General features: G+C 41.8%; 1 protein-coding gene across 9 annotated transcripts in view; it reads left to right on the top strand.

Moving 5' to 3' along the window:
- Positions 1–22,463, top strand: part of SH3TC2 (SH3 domain and tetratricopeptide repeats 2) — a 364,632-nt gene that overhangs the window by 21,544 nt on the left and 320,625 nt on the right. For all 9 annotated transcript variants that reach the window (XR_014055499.1, XR_014055497.1, XR_014055496.1 and 6 more), the window contains exons 4-12: positions 1,596–1,701; positions 3,316–3,459; positions 4,512–4,713; positions 5,484–5,557; positions 8,531–8,726; positions 16,293–16,426; positions 19,284–19,325; positions 19,450–21,147; positions 21,257–21,437. Coding sequence is in view for 4 of the 9 variants with exons in the window: in XM_081495665.1 (XP_081351791.1) it covers positions 1,596–1,701; positions 3,316–3,459; positions 4,512–4,713; positions 5,484–5,557; positions 8,531–8,726; positions 16,293–16,426; positions 19,284–19,325; positions 19,450–21,147; positions 21,257–21,437 (2,777 nt within the window). In the remaining 5 variants the exon portion in view is untranslated. The remainder of the gene's footprint in view (positions 1–1,595; positions 1,702–3,315; positions 3,460–4,511; positions 4,714–5,483; positions 5,558–8,530; positions 8,727–16,292; positions 16,427–19,283; positions 19,326–19,449; positions 21,148–21,256; positions 21,438–22,463) is intronic.

The raw sequence follows: 22,463 nt of genomic DNA, 5'->3' as shown, positions 1-22,463 counted from the left end.
GAGGCCTCTTGGGGCCGGGGATGGGAGAATCTCAGAGTTGACTTTGCTGATGTAGGGGCTTTTTCTTTGATCCTTCTGTCCTCTTCTTTTTCCAAGGTTGGATTTCAGAGGTTGATGAAATCAGCCTCTCAGGATAGGATTTCAGGTGTTGATCTTTGATGGTAGGACCTGGCCTGGAGGGAGAGGGACTTTCTGATCATAACTTGTTATAGTCAAGTCCAGAAGCTTGGACAAACAGAAGAGAAAGGTTTTAGGGGAAAACCAAGTCTGGGCAGTGATTCAGGCCTTTTTATTCAGGTATTTAAAAAGAGGGGGTAAATGTTGCAGGTCTCTTCTTTCTCTGCTTGTGTGTAAATTGCACAGCCTTTTGGAGAGTAGCTTGACTCCTGTATTTTAGGATTGAAAATGTGTATTCCCAATTACACTTCTTGGAATTACTTGTGTCAAAACAATCAAGGTTGCATGCAAAGATTTAGATATGGGATGTTTATCACAGTGCTGTTTAGGATGTTAAAAAATTAAAACAACTCAAATGTCTAATCATAATAAATCAGTAAGAATTAATTATCTTAATGTGACAATGGCATATATAGCCATTAAAAATAATGTAGATTATTTAATGAAATGGTTCACAAAACATTGTTTAGTGACAAACTATTACGAAATAACTTAGTAATGTGATTCTATTCATATAAAAATAGTTCATAGAAACTCACGTATGGGATAAAAGGTTCAAAGTTCATAGACAAAGTTGTTAACATTGATGATCTCTAGAAGGAGGGATTATGGATAGTTTTTATTTTTGTATACTTTAGTTTTTCTGTTTTCTAGTTTCATAAAAATAATTATTAAACAGAGATTCACAATTGAATTTACTTCCAAGGTACCTTCTGTGTTGCATTCTTCACCCTCTAACATGTACTTTTTTTTTTAAACACAAAGGATAACATTTTCTGTACACAGTTCTACACTTTGTTTTCTTTCTGTTGCTGCTATTGTTTCATTCAGCAGGGTCTATTTGGAGCCTGTATCAATTCACAAAGAGCTTTTTTATTCTTTTTTATGGATATATAATATTATAATTTTACAACATGTAATGTATCCATTGAATGGATGAATCATAATTTATCTTAACCAGTCTCCTATCGATGAACATTTAGGTTATTTCCTTTTTGTTTTTCTGGTGATGTAAAAAATCTATACCAGAATTGGTGAAAGTGGTTAAAAGGTACACACTTCCAGTTATAAGATAAATAAGAGCTGGGGATGTAACATATAGCATGGTGACTGTAGTTAACAATACTATATTGAATATTTGAAAGTTACTAAGAGAATAGATCTTAAAAGTTCTCATCACAAGAAAAAATGAGTCTGTAATTATATGAGGTGGTGGATGTTAACTAAACTTACTGTGGTCGTCATTTCACAATATATACATATGTTAAATCATTCTATTGCACACTAAAAATTAATACAATATTATATATCAATTATATCTCAAAAAAAGAAGTTCATACACAGCATGTTGTCATATGTGAACTTGTTCACAGAACACTTCTGTCATCCCAGACTGACTCGCTGTTCTCTTTACTCAGGACCTCTCAGCCAGGTTGGTGGGTATCCAGTCCCAGAAAGCCCAGTTCCTCATCACCTTTAAGACTATGGAGGAAATCTGGAAGTTCTCCACCTACCTGAACTTAGGTATGACATGGAGTAGGCAGGCAAAGGAGCACTTGTGTCTCAGATCAGCCAATTTTTAGAGCTTGACATTAAGGATTTGGTGTGGCTCTGATAATTAAAAGAGATAGTGGCTAACTGGATGGTCTAATTGAAATATCACAAACTTTCTGGAACTAAATCTAAAGCAGATACTGCACTGAAATGTCACATGCAGTACTTCTTTGTTTCAAGGAGAGGTTATTAGATAATCAGTTAAAACTGCCCAACAATTATTGTTCATCTACAAAATTCAAAATAGAGATAGATTCAAAATTTATGGTTAAAAAGAAAAAGAAACCAGCCTTAGGTAGGATCTAAATAGCTGTTCAAAATAGTTCCAGATCCATGTTCCATGTTTTTGGAAGAGTCAAAGAAAGATATGGGGGAATTGTCTGCTAAAGGGGCCTCAGGATGCAGGGTTTTCTAGAAGGTAAAGAAGGATATTGGGTCACAGCACCCGTAGCAGTGTAGTGGGAAATAGTTTACCTACCATCTCCATGGAGAGTAACTCATGATAGGGAGGTTACAATTGCAAAGCAAAACCAAGCAAAGCAAGAGGAGGCCTCTTGAATTGATGCGCATGTTTTACATCTCTTAGACAATGCTGGGCTCCATGCAAACCACAGGAAGTGATTTCATGTAGGGGTGGAGGGTCAAGATGGCTCTTCACTAGAAGCCATAAATTCTTCTCTTGTTCTGTGACCATTAGAGATCCTTATTATTCAAAGTGTGCTCCATGGACCAGCAGCATCAGCATCAAGTGGGGCTTGTTAGAAAAATGGAATCCTTAGCAAATAAACAACAACAGGCCCCATCCTAAACCTACTGAACCAGCATCTATATTTTGATAATGTCCCAGGTGATTTTTGTGCACATTAAAAGATGATAGACACTGTCACCGAAGATACACAGGGCCTAAATCAGTACAGTGGAGAGTCAGAATGGAAAAAGACAGGTTTTGCATCTTAAGAAAGTAAGGAAGTCTAGAGAAGAATAAAAAGTTTAATACAAATCATTTAAATTTATAGGAATGTTTAAAATACTATCCATAATCATTATAGTTTTGCAGTTTGCATAGTTTTTAGTCTGGTTTTAACAAATGAGATCTTACTGGGCATGAGGTAAGGGGAGGGTCAGAAGAATGTTAAAGTAAATCCTGACTCACTTATGGATCATAGAGAATCTCCCTGGCTACTATATCATCAGGGATATAAGAATTTGGATTTGGTCAGGAGAACTTTAAGGGGGAACCAGGAACCCCCAGAGTCAACACTGTAATCTTGGAGATTCCTCTATGGGTGTATTATAAAAAGGTAATTTGGTTTGATAATCTCATTCTGAGTTTATGGAGACTCATAATATGTTGAAAATAAACATGATTTAAAAATGATTTGTACTTCCCAACAGATGCTGAGAAGAACTAATTCGTTTTAGAAAATTTCTAGCTACCTCTCTTTGCTCTTCTAATCCCAGTTAAATGGAGTCAGGTTAGGGATGAAGGTCTGGGGGAGAAATTCAGGTGGGAACTTGTTGACCCTAATGCTCAGCTAATGGCAGAAATCATGTTGTTGAGGAATCCTGTTGGGCTTGACTTAGGCTACGTATCCACATGTCTGGAGCATCTCCTTTTTGACTACAAGTACTGGCTCAACTCTCGACTGGTGGAGGATACAGAGATCCACGTGTCGATAGATGATAAACACCTGGAAGCTATATACCTGGGACTCCTGATCCAGGAAGGTGAGTATGGTATAGGGGTGGGAATGAGGGCCTTATCTGATATTTGTTATCAGAGTCCTCACAATAGGATATAGAGGGAGGCAAAAAACCATTCAAACATGAAAGTATTCACAAATGAACCCACCGGTTATAGTATTATTTCAAGCATCTCAGTTTAACATCAATATCACATGAACAGCTGTGTTGGCCAGTCTTACTGATTGTCTGATGTTGGAACCGCTTGAGAATTTTTAAGAAGATGCCCATGTCAGGGCTCCACTGGGGTCAGTTTATCTCCAGAGATGGGGGTCAAGCTTTGGTATTTTTCAAAAGTTGCAGATTATTCTAATGTGTACCCAAAATTAAGAACCATTATTCCAAGCATGTGATATAATTTGATTGTAAAATAAAATTGCAGATCTTGCAAAACTTGCATGATTTCATGAGATTGAAGAAAGTGATATTAGAAAACTTCTTGGAACACCCACCAATCTGTTTACAAGGAAGGATCAATCTAGGCTGCAACCAACTGGTTAACAACTGATGACATTATAGACACAGTGAAAGAGCCAGATTTCTGTAGAATATTTTGCAGAATAATTCTCTTTCTGATTTTATCACATGAATCATACAAGAAAGAAAAACTTGCATACTGTACGACTATGAAATTTAGTTGGAGAAGTTATGTTCATCCAAAATCAACTTAATTTATTCCTTTTTGATCTTATGATTAAGCATGGGGTTGCAATTATAACTGAAGTTCCCTTAAATATATTTTCACTAACTTTGTTTCATCTTTTCCCAAGGTGAAGTAACAATTAAACCTCATTCTTAAGAATTATTTGGAATTTTTGGTGCCTATTTTGAGTTAATTCCCTCTCAGTGGTTTTTTTTTGTTTGAACCTGGTACCAATTTCCTGGGGTCACAAAGACCTCCTGTAGCACCTCTCCCTGGACTGTGTACTTTATTTTCAGAAAGAAAAGTATTTGGGCTCTGATGGAAATATACATAGTGGATACTCCCTTTTTACTCCCTGCTACTCCTTGGAAAGAGCTTGTCTCATTATCTACAGGTCACTTCTTCTGCAGAGCCATGTGCTCTGTGGCTCAGCCAGCTGAGAAGGAAGGGGAGTATTTGACACTTTGCAAGAATGAGTTAATCTCGGTGAAGATGGCTGAAGGCGAGTCTGAGTGGGAAGGCGTGTCCTTGGTGACGGGTCAGCGGGGCCTGGTGCCAGTGTCAGCCTTGGAACCCTTGCTTCTCCCTTTCCACCAGTGAGTAGCCACTCAAATCCTGAAGAGGGTCCCAGAGCACACTGAAGTCTGCACAGAACAGAGTAGGCACATTTGTAGATATGGACATCCGTGGTGCCAGGGAGGGAACAAATCTGGATGCTTTTTATCTTTTTTGTTTTTTTAACAGTCAAGATTTGCACAATTAGATGAAGTGGAGAAAACCCAAAATTTCAAATGGACATTGCATCAAAGAAGAAATAACACTGTCTGGTCTCCAATGCAGTGTTTGTGGGGACTGGGGACCAATTGTACCAGAGTAACTTGGGTATTTTACTACAAGTTTATACCCCATGGTCTTCCTCAGTCTCTCTTGGGGTTGGATCTAAAAATCGTTAATTTATGTAAGCTCCCCTTAAATATCAGGGGATGTTTTTCATACTAGAGTCTGAGAATCCTTGCTGGGAGGTAGTATAAATTCCAGCAGAGTAACAATAAACATGATTCCAGGCCATGGGCCCTGTGTGTCAGAGTCTGACAGTAGAATGGAGTGGGATCCTTTGTTAGTTACTTAACTGACAAACTAATTGCTGAGCTATAAAATACCCCATGCCTGTTGCGCTTCCCTCTTTTTCATAATGTTTGATAAAAAGTACGTTCTCAATGAATGTTTGCCACTATTAAAATAAGAGTAATCCAAATGACAATAATACTTATCATTATTACCATCATTGTTATTTTAATGAATTATTCTGTTCACTTTTCAAATTTTTTGAAATCCGTGTTTGCAAACCCTGTGTTTCCATTGACAGATGGTTCCTAAAGAATTATCCAGGAAGCTGTGGCCTTTCCAGGAAGAGAGATTGGACAGGCTCCTATCAGATAGGTATGGCTGAGTTGAAGACAGTATTGGTAGGGAGATAATATTGCTCTGCCTTCTACTTTATCCACAGATTTGGAGTCAGTTGATGTGAATTCCTGTCTCATCTCCGCTGTTGACTCCATTTGGGGAAGCCAGTTATACCATCCGTAGACATGGGTTTCCTTGCCTGTGAAGTGAGAGGTCTCAGATCAGGGCTATACTGTAGATATAAATGCCTCCAAGGGCAGGCAGAACATACAGATGCATGGAGGGCCTGAATGGAAGATGATGTTAGGAAATGGTGGGGACCGTAGGGTTTTAAAGATATGTGGGTGACAACAAAGGAAACTATAAGCAAGGTGAAAAGACAGCCTTCAGAATGGGAGAAAATAATAGCAAACGAAGCAACAGACAAACAATTAATCTCAAAAATATACAAGCAACTTCTGCAGCTGAATTCCAGAAAAATAAACGACCCAATCAAAAAATGGGCCAAAGAACTAAACAGACATTTCTCCAAAGAAGACATACAGATGGCTAACAAACACATGAAAAGATGCTCAACATCACTCATTATTAGAGAAATGCAAATCAAAACCACAATGAGGTACCATTTCACACCAGTCAGAATGGCTGCTATCCAAAAGTCTACAAGCAATAAATGTTGGAGAGGGTGTGGAGAAAAGGGAACCCTCTTACACTGTTGGTGGGAATGCAAACTGGTACAGCCACCATGGAGAACAGTGTGGAGATTCCTTAAAAAACTGGGAATAGAACTGCCATATGACCCAGCAATCCCATTGCTGGGCATACACACCGAGGAAACCAGAATTGAAAGAGACACGTGTACCCCAATGTTCATCGCAGCACTGTTTACAATAGCCAGGACATGGAAGCAACCTAGATGTCCATCAGCAGACGAATGGATAAGGAAGCTGTGGTACATATACACAATGGAATATTACTCAGCCATTAAAAAAAATACATTTGAATCAGTTCTATTGAGATGGATGAAACTGGAGCCCATTATACAGAGTGAAGTAAGCCAGAAAGAAAAACACCAATACAGTATACTAATGCATATATATGGAATTTGAAATACGGTAACGATAACCCTATATGTGAGACAGAATAAGAGACACAGATGCATAGAACAGTCTATGGACTCTGAGGGAGAAGGTGAGGGTGGGACGTTCTGGGAGAATAGCATTGAAACATGTATATTATCATATGTGAAACAGAATACCATTCCAGGTTCGATGCATGAGACAAATGCTCAGGGCTGGGGCAATGGGATGACCCAGAGGGATGGGATGGGGAGAGAGGTGGGAGGGGGGTTCAGGATGGGGAACACATGTAAACCCATGCCTGATTCGTGTCAATGTATGGCAAGGACCACTACAATATTGTAAAGTAATTACCCCAACTAAAATAAATAAATTAAAAAAAAAAAAAAAAGATATGTGGGTGAAAAAGAAGCCCCATGTAGGCCAGATGTGGCTTTCAATCTCTAGTCAAAATGTTTTCTAATTTCCCTTAGAATTTTGTGCTTAGGAAGATTAAGAATGCTTGGCACATAGTGAGTGCTCAGTAAATATTTGTTGAATAATGAAATACATGCATACATATATATGTATAAATATATGCATACATTTTAGTTAATCTCTCTATGTATGTGTGGGTATATATGGGCTTCTCAGATGGCTCAGTGGTAAAGAATCCACCTACCAATGCAGGAGACACAAGAGACGTGGGTTCAATCCCTGGGTTGGGAAGATTCCCTGGAGAAGGAAATGGCAGCCCACTCCAGTATTCTTGCCTGGAGAGTCCCATGGATAGAGGAGCCTGGCGGGCTACAGTCCATAGGGTCACAAAGAGTTGGACTTGACTGAACATGCATGCGATGCACATACTTATATATACATATACACACATAAATATATATATACACACACACATATATATACATAAACACACATATATCTGTAAGTATATTTATATCTACTAGATAATAAAATTTAATGTTTTCATCTTCATCCTTGGAGCTGCCTTACCACACCTAGCACAAAGTGAAGTTTTTAAAGTTCTGAACTCAAATAACACTTAAAAATATACAGAGGGAATTATGAGATCCAGACATTAGATCTAATCAATAATCGACCATAAACAAGATTTTTAGCTATCTGAGGCAGTATGGCCTTGTAGTTAGGAATATGGGGCTGTGAAGTATGTTCTAGGTTCAGATTCTAGCCCTACAACTTAAAACCAGTGTGACCTCAGCCTATTTGTGATGTGCCCTCACTATGCCGCAACTTCCTCAATAGCAAATGAGGATACTGTAAAACCAACTTCAGATTTGTCATGGGAACTAAACTAAGTGACATCTATAGATCACTTAGTACAGTTTTGTCACATTGTAAGTGTTTAACACATGGTAGATACTATTAACCCCCAAAGCAGTGGAAACTTCTGATTTTGAAGGCACAATCAATAGCTAGGGAGCTGGACAGTCATAATGGCCAAAGGAGCCAGAAAGAAATGGAGAGATCCTACAGTGGTCCTCACCCTGGTCTGTGGATCTGTGCTAACCATGATGAAGTGTTTGCATGGTAACAGCAAATAAGACAAAGTAGGACAATATAATGAGCTTTCTAGTTTTATACAAGCTGCCTTTATTCTGTTTTAAGAAATACCTACTATTCTGAGATTATATTTCCTACATTTGTTAAAGTTTCCTTTATAAAACAATGGTAAAAGTAGATGGTAGTTCATTTTTTGAATTTCCTAGATTGGCCAAATGAAAAGCCAGTTACCCTGGATCATTCCTACCAATTTCTTTCTTTCTTTTTTTTTTTTTTTGACGAGTGGGGAGAAATTTCACTGGTCCTTAAAGTTCTAAAGTCTTGGGAACACTTCATTTCATATTACATTGGAAGCTAGTGGGTGGCTCAGCTGTTTCTGCCTTAGTCAGTTGATCTGTGTTCTGTTTTCCCACAGGTAGAGGAAAATGTAAGGCCTGGAAGGAATATGAGAGGGAAGAAAAGGATGAGCTGAATTTCCACAAGGGAGAAAGCATTGAGATCATCGGCTTTGTCATTCCTGGGCTTCAGTGGTTCATTGGGAAGTCAGTGCTCTCGGGAGAAGTGGGCTTTGTCCCCACCAGGATCATAGATCCTGATTCTTATTCCCCAATGTGAGTATGACAGATAGACTGTCTGTGATGTGCTGAAGCAGGGCCTCTTTCCCTAGTGGTCCTCTCCCATTCTGTGGAGGTTACAGATGAGCTTCAGGGCTTCCTAGTAACACAAACCCATAAGAGCACATTCTGACAACCTAGACAACATGAGGAGTGATAGGAAGGGAAAGATGAGTGACCAGGGAAGGAGTCAGTTTATTTCAGCAAATGGTCATTGAGGCCTTCCTCTGTGCAAGGAGAGAAGCACAACCCTCCAAACTCAAGGCCCGCTCTTAGATTTTCCCATCCAATCAAGGGGCTCCATCAAGGGAGTGCATGCACAGGGGCCTGTAGACTACTGCTTAGTAAATGAAGAGTTCCCTCTCATGTAGGTCTATCTGCTGAAAGTTTAGTGTGGGAAGTTAGTGTTGGCCAGGATGACGGAGTGCCTCTTTTACTGTTTCCTGCCTTAAATCCAAAAGGCTTGGTTCTGAGGCACAGAGCTACCATGTGACCAGTCAGCAGCAGGTGGCAAGCCTGTTCAATCCACCCTGTCATAAGTCCTAGAATACCTCCACCTCTCTCTGGGTGAGCATCCTGCAGTGGGATAGGAAATAGTGAAAAGCCTGTGTCCAGGAAGTACTAGAGGAAATACAGAGTTGGTAGCTAAACTTGAGACACTGTAGCCCTCCACGTGGGGAAAACATGGCCCAAGCAATGCCTTAGGCTCTGAACACTCAGACTGGAACTCCTTCCCTCACTGAAAGAGCCACTAAGGAGACTGAGACAAGAGCAAGCTTTTTCCTTTGTAGCAAGAGGGGAGAGAAGGTAATTTTCCCTACACAAACATGTGGGAACCCAGGTACCTCTATAAGAGGAGTGACTCACTGAGCTCCTGGAGAGGTATGGAGTACAATAGGAGTTTATAAGGAGGTAAACTCTCCTGTCAAGAGAACTTTCCTCAAAAAGGTAACATGTGAGTTCAGCTTTGCATGATATAAGACATTTCAACAGACAGAAATAGGAAAGGAGGTCACGGGTAGGACAGTAAGGGAGATGTTGAGGAATGATTCGTTTTGTTAGGAGCAGCTCACCTGATGGGCGCTACTGTGGCAAAGGCTTATGGGGGCCATGATGTGAAAGACGGGAAACGCCAGTGCCAAGGACTTGTCCTTCACCTGGCAGGGAATGAGGAGCCACTGGATGTATCTGAGCAAGGGTGACATGATGTGACTGGGACTTTTGTCTAGGAAGCCAGCTCTGGCTTTGGGCGAGCTATGCATGGTCAGGGGAGAGCCTGGAGGCAAGGGACCAATAAGAAGACTGAGTTTAGGGGCATTTAGGAAGGAGCACAGGGACTGGAGAGGAGAGGGCACTGCTAGGACCAGTCAACAGACTTTAGAGATTGTGGGAGCTTTACAAATATGGATCCTTGTGTCCTGCCCCTAGAAGTTCATTCTCATTGGTCTGTGTGGGGCCTGGGCAGCTATTGTTTAAAAGCTCCCCAGGAGGGGCTAGTGTACAGACTGGGTGAAAACTGCTGCTCTAACTATCCCCTCAGTTTACTGCAGGGGTAGGTGAGGATCCCAGGAGTGAAACAGCTGAACCCTCAGCCTTGGGTCTGGAATCCCAGATTTCTGATGTTAAATCTGGGGTTCTCTTTCAACAGCAGAGTCCTGAGGCTCTGATGAAAGGGAGAAAGAATAAAAAGAAGAGAGACTTAGTGGGGAAGAACCATTTACAGAGCAGAGAAAGAAAGAATGTAGTGAAGGAGACAACTGAAAAGGAGGAAGTACTAGCCATGTGGGAAATGGGGGATGTTTAACACTGTGAAAGGCCCTGGAGATTGACCATTGAGAAGACACTGGCCATGAGGAGGTCACTGGTCATTGGAAAGTAGCACAGCTCAGTAATAAAGAGTTTCAGAGCCAGATCTCCTGATAGGCATTTATAGCCACACGAGCACATCCTGTGTCTCCATTAGCTTACCAGTGGATGACTTTGGGTATGTTAATTTGTCTCTCTAAGCTTTAGTTTTCTCATCTGCAAAATGCATACAGTGTTAGTATTTGCCCATAAGATTGTCTTGGGTTGAAATGAGCTACACGTAAATCCCTTAGAATGGTGTCTGGCATAGGGTGTATGAGGGGGTATGTGTGTGTATTATGATCAATATGCATTAACTCTTATTATTGCTGTTACTGTTGTGGGTGGTAATCTTTGAGAGGCCATTTAAATAGGCTATTGAGGGTAGGTGTCAGATTTCATCAATTATATTGGACTTTTGTACCACATACCATGGGCTTCCCTGGTGGCTCAGCGGTAAAGAATCCGCTTGTCAGCGCAGGAGACACGGGTTCGATGCCTGGGTCGGGAGGAAAGCTCCCCCTGAGAAGGAAATAGCAACCCACTCCAGTAGGCTGGCAGGCTACAGTCCATGGTATTGCAAAAAAGTCAGACATGACTTAACAACTAAACAATAACCTCGTACCGTGCCTGAAATGACAATAACCCAGTACTACTAAATTAATCTGATCATCACATTGTAGCTGGCTTAGTTTCACAGGATACACTCATCCTGAAGAATATCATCCCCTGTATCACAGAGGTGGTAGGAAACCTTCTCCTTACTTGCACAGAGTCACCTGTTGGCCTCCACCTGGTCACCCATGGGACCCCATGCACCAAAGATTGCACATTTCGTAGGGAAGGAAGGGGAGAGTGGACAGGAGACAGAAGGGTGGCAGAGGGAGAGGGGAGGGGAACTGGTTCATTGCACACCCCTAAAGCACTCTCTAGATTACAGACAACACTCTCAAAACACAGTAGTTGGATGAAAACCCCACAAACACCCTGCCGCCTGCAGCAGCCAGGGTGTGGACCAGGAGCCACCATCCCTGTGTGCTGTGCTGCCCCTGTGATCAGGCCACTGGGTGTCACTCTTAGTCTGTGTTCGTTTGGGGTCAGGTCTCTGAAGATGGCCCAGCATTTGCTGAAGTCTCCATCCTCTCCTCTCAGCTTCCCTCCCTGTGCTGGGTTTTTATTCTCCGAAGTGTTACTACAACATATGTATGTATGTACGTATGCATGCATGCATATTTTTTTTGATTTAACCAAATCGGCTGTGTATTGACAATGAAATTTCTCAGAAGCTGTTTTCTGAGTCAGATTTATGTCATGCCTCTGACACGTGGGAATGGGATTTTGCTTATCCATGGAAGCAGATTTTTGTGAGTTTCTTTTTTTATAGCTCAGATTTCAACATCAGCTACCTAGTTTCACAGCAATAGTAGCTGGAAAACCCGTTCTTAAACATTGGGCAAGTCTGTCTGAATAGACAAAGTCTTTGTATTTGACCAGAGTGACTTTAAAGACTATCACCCTTTTGAAAGTGACAGAAGGCCACATTTGTCCTCTTTTTTTTTTTTTAACATTTAATGTGTTTGTGTTTGTTTTAAGTTTGTGTGTGTTTTGAGTGAAAAAAAGTCTTTAGATATAATTGAAGATGCCTTTTTACCCCCTCATACTTCCATCCTCTGATCCTGATTCCATCCTATAGGCCAACACTTGTTTGAAATTTCCAGTCCTTATTCTGATACGTTTAAAAAATTGACATTTGTTTATAAATGAAAATACTATGGTTTTGTGTATTAAAATTTTATATAAATGTTTTTTCTACAACTGGCCTTTTCCTCAAGTGACATTATAAATTTAAGATTTATTCATGTTGTAAAAGATATAGTTCATTTTCATAAAGTGTTACTTATAAGAAATTTATATACTTAAATGCCTAAATTTAAAAATAAATAAGATTGAAAGATTAATATACTCGAAACCAGATATAAGAGAATAGGAGAAAAGCCAATATTTCATGGTATTAAGTGTTAAAAAATTTCTTTGTTAATCCCCTCTTTTATTCTTATTGTTTATCTGTGTCTTCTTTATAATTCTATTTCTTGTGGCATCTATTTTTGTTGATGAGAAGTTTGCTGTTTCATGACCATTTCTTTGCAGTAGGTAGCTTTTATCTCACTGTTTTTGTTAAGGTTTTGTTTTGTTATTGATGTTTTGCAATTGTACCATAATATGTCTAGCTTTGATATATTCTATTATTTATAGCAAGTTGTCTGCTTCTTTCTCCATCATGTACACCTCTAGGTAGATATTTCAGTGGAGATCTGTGAGTTGGTAAATGCTCTCCATCTCTTTAAGATACTTAAAATATACTCTTGAATGATCATTTACTTAGGTGTAGAATAATATCTTCAAAGTGTAGAGTGAAAATTAATTATTAATATAAAATTTCAAATCCATTTTGCCAGAGTTCTGTCAATCTTATTAGTCTTTTCAGAAAACCAATTTTTCTTTTGTTGACCATCTTTATTGTTTGTTTTCTATTTCATTAATTTCATATTTACCTTTATAATTTTTCTACTTTGCTTTTATTTCATTAATTTATGTTCTTATCCTTTATATTTAACTCTTTTATTCCATGAGTTGAATTGTTACTTAATTGATAATTGAACCCAGAAAGAATGATTAGGAGAAATAGAAAATCCAAAAAGACTTATAACATTAATGAAATGGAAATCATGTTTAAATTGTGTTATTTTTATTTGTTTTGCTTAGGACTTGGTGTGCTTCTTCAATTTGAAGACTCATGTCTTTCTTCAATTCTGGAAAATGCTCAGTCATTCTTCCTTTGAATATTGCCTCTCTCTCATTCTCTTTAGTCTCTCTTCTGGAATTCCTGTTAGAGGTATGTTGGACTTGTCATTCTATCCTCAGTCTTGCTTAATCAGTTCCTTTATATTTTTCATCTTTTGTCATGCTAGGCTACATTCTGGATGATTTCCTCGGAACATTCTTTAGTTGCACCAATTTTCTTCTTTGCTGTGACTAAGTCTGTTGTTTAACTTTACTCATATGGTCCCAAATGTCCATGCTTTTATTTTCACTTCTAAAATTTGTATTTTGCTATTTTTCACATACGCTGTTTCTGCTCTTGTAGTCCCATATTTTCATTGTAGCTTCTAGTCATTCTTTTTATTTCATTATTTTGACCATGCTAATTATAAATTATCTTCAGATTACTGTTAGTTCTATTGTAGTGTTGATCTACCCATTTGTGCATTTGCTGACTCTCTTTGTTTTCTTGTGTGGTTTGTATTTTTAGTTATGTGAATGAACTTTCAACATTTTAAAAGATGGTCTTTGCCTGAAGCCTTGACTACAGAAAGCATTCCAGCAGAGCAATTTTGGCCTTTGCTTTCCCTGGAAACTTAGAAACTCAGTGGTTCAGATCTGGTTCTCTGATAGGGTACCTACATTGTGCAGTGTAAATTCATATCCCATACCTTCTAATAGTGTAAGCCTAGGTGTTTTATTTTTTCCAGGCACTCAGACAGACAGAAAGCGTTTTCTTGGCAGGTTATGAGAAGTTTCCAGTCCCCTTTTATAGAAGTTGCAGTCCTTCTAGATTTTAGGCCATAGGGAACAGAAAGCTATTTTGGGAGCTCCATTCAGCTTCCCTGCTTCACACAGGTCCAAAGTCACATTCTGTCCCTAAGTGGTATTAGCAGGTCAGCCCCACCTCTGAGGGCCAGTGTCCCAGCTGAGAACCGCCAGCATCTCTGGACCATTTGCTCTAACTTACCAACTTGGCTTTGGTTTCTCCTTTTGTTTCTGGTTCCCAGGAATTTCCCTTTCTCTCTTTAAAGTTAAAGACTATATTAAAATGCTTATCTTTATCAGATTTTATCCATGCTTTGTCTGTGTGTATGGTGGAAAGTAGCCCTGTGCTTCAGCCTGCTGTATTTCTAGAAGCCCTATCACACTCCTTCTAAGTCCATCTCCATGCCAGCAAGCCCTAATGTAATTTGTCAAACTTCTTGGACTCTTAAGTATCTGGGACTCAGGGCGTTAGCATATTAGCCACAGGCAATGGACACAGAGGCAGAAGACCTCAGCTTCGGTCTCAGCTTTACCACTTTACAGCTGTGTAATTTTGAGCATGTCACTAAACCTTTCTGAATCTTCATCTACAAATATGAATAAAAATACCACATCGTAGGATTGTTACGAAGAGTAAATGAAATAGTAAATTCAAGAATGGAATCATATTATTCTTTTTATCTCAAATGAGTTTAGATGTAGAATTCAGTTACATGCTTTTTTAAGGATGGAATATCTTAAACTGCTGGGGAGAATCTGGAGGTCAAGCCAGAGAGATAGGGGTTCCATAAGACAGGGAGGCTTGGCGTACTGCAGCCTGTGGGGTCATAAAGAGTCAGACACGACTGAGCAACTGAACTGACTGACTTAAGTATGGTGTCAAGAGCTGTAGATGTCAAGACAAGCTTTAGTGCCAGTTCTGCCTCTAATCAGAGTTGGGACCTTGAGCAGTTCACATTAGTGGCTAGTTTTCTCAACTAGAAAACAGCCACTAAAGTGGCTAACTTTCATACTGCATTTATCTGAACTATGGAGACAATGGGTAAGTGGCAGACCATGGCACTGCATCCCAGCCCCTCCCTTAACCATGCTTGAAGTAAAGAAGCTCCTCATATCCTGCTTTACGGTTACCTAACCACAGACTTTATTTTTCTGTACCTCAGTCTCTTCCTCTGTAAAAAGGGAATAAGAATAGTATATGCATCATAGGGCAACTGCATGCATTAAATGAGTATCTGATTCATAATAAACACCCCCCACAAAGTATTAGCTGTTATTAACACTTGGGCTTCCAAGTTATTTTTGTTTTAAAACTGGATTCTGAAGTTAAAAATGTATTGGGAACAAAGAGATATTAAATGTTGTCTAGATGGATACTGGACTGAATACTTTCCAAGGTACTTCTAATTTTCATGCTCTTTGATTTTATGACAGGTATCTATCTGACAAATTGGTTTTAACAATTAGTTTATACAGTAAAGTGAATATACAGAGCTCTATTATTTATAATCATTTCTTCTAGCCCCCTGCCCTTCCTTCTACCCACTTCCCATGCCTTAGCCTTCTTTCCCTCTCTTTATGGTGCATAACACTGTTGTGCTGTGTCATGAAATCTGATGTCAATATCAGCTGTGAAGGGTTTCTTCTGACTATAATCAAGCTTTCTCCATTGTTCCTCTAAATTGTGTCATCAGTCCTGAGTGTTTTCTTGAAATAATCTGTCAAAGAAACATTTTTTAATGGTCCTTTTCCAACCCTTGCATTTAGGACAGCCAGTTTCTATTTCTTTCCTTAGAAATGGTCACCATGTGGTCTCACAGAATGGGTAGGGGTTGAAGGCAGGGGTTTTGTTTTTCTTGAGAGATGGAGATTTAATTGGAGGGTTGTTTTCATGTGCCACTTCTTCAGCCACCATGTAGGTCGGTTCTGCACAGATGAGGTGCTTCCAGCTCTTCTTTGATGTATAAATAAAAGCATTATACAGCAGTGAGATGAAGAGTCTGATTTCAGCTCTGGCTGTGTAGGTTGATGGCTTCTCTGTGTCCTTCACTGCATTCTAGGGTGAAGAGAGAAGAGGTCGTGTCTGAAACCTTGCACTGATCTGTGTCCATGTCTTTTGCCTCAACACAGGAGCAAGAACTCCGCCTTTTTCAGTGATGAGGAAAAATGCTCTCTGGGGTTCCTGGGAAATGACAGGAAAGCTGAGTGTGTCAGCTTCCTCCGCACACTTGCTCAGACTGACATAACATCTGTCTACCAGCTTAGTGAGTATTTGCTTCTCAGCTGCACCCGCCCCCACCCCAACAATGTGAGAAAGCCCAAACTCCTCAAGATTAAGGAATTGTTCCTAACCAAAAAGTACAGCATCTCTAAAGTTCTAATCACATGCATGTGTGTGGGGCTGTGACCACAGTTCAGTTGATGACCTGGGTCATATTTGATTTGCAGCATTTTCACTTTGGATTTCAGATGATTCTAGAGTCACAACGGACTTGGTGCCTAAAAACTATGAGATGTAACGAAATCAACTCAGCTATAGTATGGGAGGCTGGCCATATTGAACCTTCCATTTTAAACTGGAGAAGAAAACTTCCTGGGTTGTGGCTGAGGGTCTTTCTCCTAGGGCTGAAATACGTCTGGCCCCACAATAATAAAGGTGGAGCTACAGAACATTATAGCTGGAAAGACCCTATGAAATGACTTCTGTCATTTTATAGATTAGGAAGCTGAGGCCCAAGTGAATTATGCCTGAGCCAGGATAAGAACTGCCCTCCCCTGTCCTCTAGTCAGGACAATTCCTATTTCGCCACATTGCCCCTGACACAAAATGACTTTGGACTGTTGGATATGTCAGCCTTGGGTGAGTGAGGAGCCTCAGTACCTAGCACAGTTTTCAGCGGTGTCTGAATGACTGACTGAGTGAATGAATGACACTCCTTTCCCTTACTTTGTGAGAGGTCCCCTGCTCTGTGTCAGGAAGTGCTTCATCCATTGACAGAGTTTGAGGAAGAATTCCTGTTTCTCCTATCTTTTCAGGGATGGGGATGCTGCATCCACTCGTTTGTGGCCATATTAGATGGCACACATTTCATGGGTATGGCCAGAGATTCTGCAGAAGGATTCACAGGCTAGCCTCTGGAGCAGAAGTGGGAGTTAGAAACTTTCTCCAGGCACAGAAACATTTGTGATTAGCACCTTGCCCAGGTATCAACACCACCCCAGGCAGCACTTTCTTACTACCGGCAGATCACACTGCTGCACCAAGCTGAACCAGGAAGCTGAAGTTATGAATGGAGCCTGGTAGTCAGGAGCCAAGGTCTGAAAATCAAGGATTAGGGGCCTGCTTTGGAGGTAGGGGTGGCTGCAGACTTGGATCCAGGGTATCTGCCAACTGTTGACCCAGTGGTTGAGGGAGATCAGGGACAGGTCTCAGGCAGCCCATAAGCTCTTATCTACAGACCAAGGGTGCATCTCTGCTGGGTGCCGGGCTGCACTTCATGGCTTCACAGGTTGTCCCTGGCACCAAGGCAACCAGCAGAAGGGGCATCCTGTTGGTAAATTCCAACTCCCCCAAGGCCTATGCCCTGTAATTCTTTCTCTGAGAGGAAGCATTTTTTTTTTTTTTGATAATTCCTATATTATTTGTGTTCTTGGGGGTCCTGGGCCCAAGAGAAATGGTTGCAGTAAGACAGACACATGTCCCACAGCATCAGTGAGGGACAGGTGCAGGAACCCAGCATCCAGCTCTCTCGCTCTGCTGTGGTTGGCTGTAGGACCTTTGAGGGTTGCAGATATCAAGTACCTTCAATGACACTCACAGAAGAAACCTTCTGAGAATAGCAAGTGGAGGCTTGACTTGGTGAGGGGCCTGCTACCCTCAAAGTTCACTGGAGAGCTCAGAGTGGGGGCACAGGTGGCTGGCTATTGCTTCTTTGCCAGGAAGAGGTAGAATCTTTTTTCTAGCAGTCCCTGTTCTGTGGAGCACGAACCTGGCCTTTACCTCCACAAGCTCCACTGTGGCTACTTTGGCCAAGGGGGTCAACTTCTTTGCTGCCAAGCCCAAGGTCATCTTTTTGGTTCTCACCTTATCTTATTTCACTTTTGTTCACTTTTGAGCACAGTGAAATGTGTACACTTTTGTTATCTTGTTCACTTTTGTTCACGTATCTTGTTTCACTTTTGTTTCACTTATGTCACTTTTGTTAGATGGCTGCACCATAAACCACCTTGGTCTCCATGACTTCTCTTTTCTCTGTGCCTTTCCAGTCTCCTGGATTGGCTCTCATCTGCCAGTAAAATGCTGATGTTTTCCCAGCTCATTCACAAATCCCCTCTAACCACTCCTCCCCCACCTGCTTTGCTTTTCCTTCCAAATCCTTCTTTGGGACTTGGAGACATTCTTTGTGACCTAGTGTCAGTCACAAATCCATATTTGCAAGTCTCCACTTTTCTCCTTGACCACAGATCTGTTTCATTCTCTGCTAGAGCTCCTGCAAGTACTACAAATTCACAATGTCTAAAACTACTAGAGCTTGTGCTTTCTCCCACCTCATCCCATCAAAGTACTTCAGGGAACAAGACTTAGGAACCTCAGATGCTTCTTTACCTTCTTTTCTTAATTATTGACATTTGGTCACCTCATCCTATCAAATTTACAAAGCACATTGTGCACACTGAATCTGTCTGTTGAATGGGTGGATGATAGAGGAAGGAAGAAGGAAGGCTGTACACATGGAAACGAGAGGCAGTGCCACATGCCGAAAGTGTGCTGCCCATGGAATTTGGATCACGGCTCTGTCCTAAACTCACTGAGAGATTTGGGCCTTCAGATTCCATCATCACCCCTGCCCTGCATACTCACACCTCTTGGCATAGAGCTCCTGTTTCTCTGTTCTCATTTCTACGTCAGTTCTCAACTGTATGGTGAGTGGGTTAAACCAGATAATCTTTAGGTCCCTGCAGCACTGATGGTGAAGGGGAGATGCTGTCTTGTACCTTAGGGACAGCAGATGGTCTGAAACACAAAGTGTCTAAGGGGCCATTGGTCCAGGGAACACATGCAGGCATAGGCATACTGGGCCATTCTGACCTAACTCAGTTCTGTCCTTTATCTCTATCCAGGTGGGTTTGAATCCATCCAAAGTCTTCCAAACGATCTGAGCGGTGAGTAGAGATCATGCTGAGCCAGACCTCCAGTCCTGTGGGACAGAATCTTGTCCTCTTGCCAAGAGCTGGCCACCATAGTTGCAGGTACTTAGTGTTGCTCAATTCTGCCTGTCCCTTACAGTGTCCCAGTCTGAAGGCTTCAAGGAGACCCGACCTGGTGGAGCCTGGGAGGAGCATCAGGCCGTGGGCTTCAGACAGTCCAGCAGCTCTGAGGACTCCAGTCTGGACGAAGAGCTCCTTTCAGCCGCCTCAGACACTTATCATCTGCCGGAGCCTGATGACCTCGATGACCCAGAATTGCTCATGAACCTGAATACTGGTCCGGAGGAGGAGGAGGCTGAGAACTTCGCCCCCATATTGGCTTTTCTGGATCATGAGGGTTATGCTGACCACTTTAAGAGCCTCTATGATTTTTCCTTCTCTTTCCTCACGTCTTCCTTTTATAGTTACTCTGAGGAGGATGAGCTCATGGCCTACCTGGAGGCCTCGAGGAAGTGGGCCAAGCGGAGCCACATGACCTGGGCCCACGCCCGACTCTGCTTCCTCCTGGGTCGGCTAAGCGTCAGGAAGGTCAAACTCTCTCAGGCCAGGGTGTACTTTGAGGAGGCCATCCACATTCTCAACGGGGCATTTAAGGATCTATCCTTGGTGGCTGCCCTGTACATCAATTTAGCGACCATCTACCTGAGGCAGAGGCTGAGGCATAAAGGCTCATCATTGCTGGAGAAGGCAGGTACCTTGTTGGCCTGCTTGCCTGACCGGGAGTATAGTGCCAAGAGTGAGCTGGATGTGGTGGCCTATGTGCTGAGACAGGGCATCGTGTCAGGCAGCTCCCCCCTGGAGGCCAGGGCCTGCTTTCTGGCTGTCCGATTGCTCCTAAGCCTTGGCCGGCATGATGAGGTCCTGCCCTTCGCCGAGCGCCTGCAGCTCCTCTCTGGACACCCTCCCACCTCAGATGCTGCAGCCACCATCTTGAGTTTTCTCTATGACAAAAAATACCTGCCACACCTTGCAGTGGCTTCTGTCCGGCTGCGTGGAACTCAGAGTGTCCAAGGGATGGCCCTTCCAATTTGGCAGGTCCACCTTGTCCTCCAGAACACCACCAAGCTCCTTGGCATCTCCTCCCCAAGCTGGGGTGAAGTTTCTTCCCTGGCTTGCCCGGCACTCAGGCAGGCACTGACTTCCTGTGAGGAACAGGCAGATTGGAGCACCCAGAGGGTCCTGTGTCTCATCCTGTCCAAAGTGTACCTCCAACACAGGTCTCCTGATGGTGCCATCCACTACCTGAGCCAAGCTTTGATGCTAGGCCAGCTGCTGAGTGAGCAGGAAGCTTTTGAGTCTTCCCTCTGCTTGGCATGGGCCTATCTCTTATCCAGCCAGCCAAAGAAGTCTTTGGACATCCTTGAGCCATTCTTATACTCCCTGAAGGAGACAGAGAGTGTTATCCACAAAGGAGTGGTCTATAACCTCATGGGACTTGCACTTCAAGGTGAAGGCCGGGTGAACAGGGCAGCCAAGAGCTATCTTCGGGCCTTGAGCAGAGCCCAGGAGGTGGAGGATGTGCGCAACCAGGCAGTGGCTTTGGCCAATCTTGGCCATCTGACCCTTAAGTCCTGGCCTCAGCAGCCGGCCAGGAACTATCTTCTGCAGTCTGTGCAACTCTATTCTACACTCCAGACCAGCATGGAGACAGACATGGAATTAGTACAGGTGCTTCTCTGGCTGGCCCAGGTCCAGGTGTATGGACGCCAGCTGTCCAGTGGCCGCTTTTGTTATGAAATGGCATTGCTGTTTGGCTTAAGGCATCAACACCTGAAGAGTGAGTATGTCCTGTGCTGCTGAGATGCTTTAGAGAAAAGTGTTAGAGGACGTTTTTTTCCTTTGTCCTATCTGCAGTCATCTCATCCATGTTCCTGCTTTATGTTCAGGTCAGCTTCAGGTCACCAAATCCCTCTGCCATTTCTACAGCTCTGTGTCCCCAAACCCTGAGGCATGTATCACCTACCATGAGCACTGGCTGACACTGGCTCAGCAACTCAGAGACCGGGAGATGGAGGGGAGGCTGCTGGAGTCCCTTGGACAGCTCTATCGGAACCTAAATACATCCAGGTGAGTACAGGCTCAAGGACTCTCCTAGAAACATCTTTTCTTCCTTAAGGAGAATCAGTATACTTTCCCTCACAAAATTAAGTCCAAATGTACATGATGTGTTTATGGCATCATGGAAAAGAACGTGGTCTTTGCAGCCACCACACATTGTAAACTCAGTGCCACCCATCACTTATTAGCTGTGTGACTTTGGGCAATTTTTATACTTGCCCATGCCTCCGCTTCCTCACCAGTTAATGCACACGGGACACTTGGAAAGTGCCTGATAAGGTTCGATCATGTTGGCTGTGTTACAAGTAATTACCTGTGTGTTTCTATAACAATCCATCAAATGGACGTGGCTGAGGGACGTGGCAATGATTATACTGAGGACCATGGAACCCTCAGAAGGTCTTCATTACCTGAGGACAGTTGGTATTAGAGAAAGGACACAAAGTAAATAAATGCACAGAAAGCAGGGGTGTAAAATTTCACAGTAAAAAATTTTCATTGGTAACTTACCTTTAAAATGAAACTGGAAATGATGAAACTAAGTTTATTTTCACTTTTTAGTTAATAAGCTAAGGTTATAATTGCAACTGTGCACTAAGTCGTAGACTAAACAAAGGAAGTGTTTTGTGATTGACTTTTCGGGACTCTCTTAGAAAGGCTCATTTTTCAAAAATATCCCAAAATGTAACTGTTTTATCCAAAGGCTTTTTTTTTTTTCACTCTTTGATATTTAAATTATTCTCAAGTGAACTATCCTGCCATCTCTTGCTGATTTTTCTTTCTGTCTCTTCACTGATCAGATCTGCCTGATCCTCATTTGCCAGTGGCATGGCCTGCAGCTCTGCTCTCTAACAAGCCTTTAATTGATTCCATTAAACTCTGCATGGTTTATATTTAACTTCACTTTGCAATAGATTAGCATTGTCTCATTGTATTCATAATTATGAATGACTTCTAACATAGGGAAGAGATGATTGCTAGGGTTGAGCAAAGAGAAGTAATTGAGGAAAAGCCATTTAAATGATAATTTTTGCT

This window comes from Giraffa tippelskirchi, chromosome 6 (genome assembly GCF_054371585.1).
Source record: "Giraffa tippelskirchi isolate mGirTip1 chromosome 6, T2T-mGirTip1v1.2.pri, whole genome shotgun sequence".
Lineage (NCBI taxonomy): Eukaryota > Metazoa > Chordata > Mammalia > Artiodactyla > Giraffidae > Giraffa > Giraffa tippelskirchi.
This window is presented reverse-complemented; position numbering and strand designations above follow the sequence as displayed.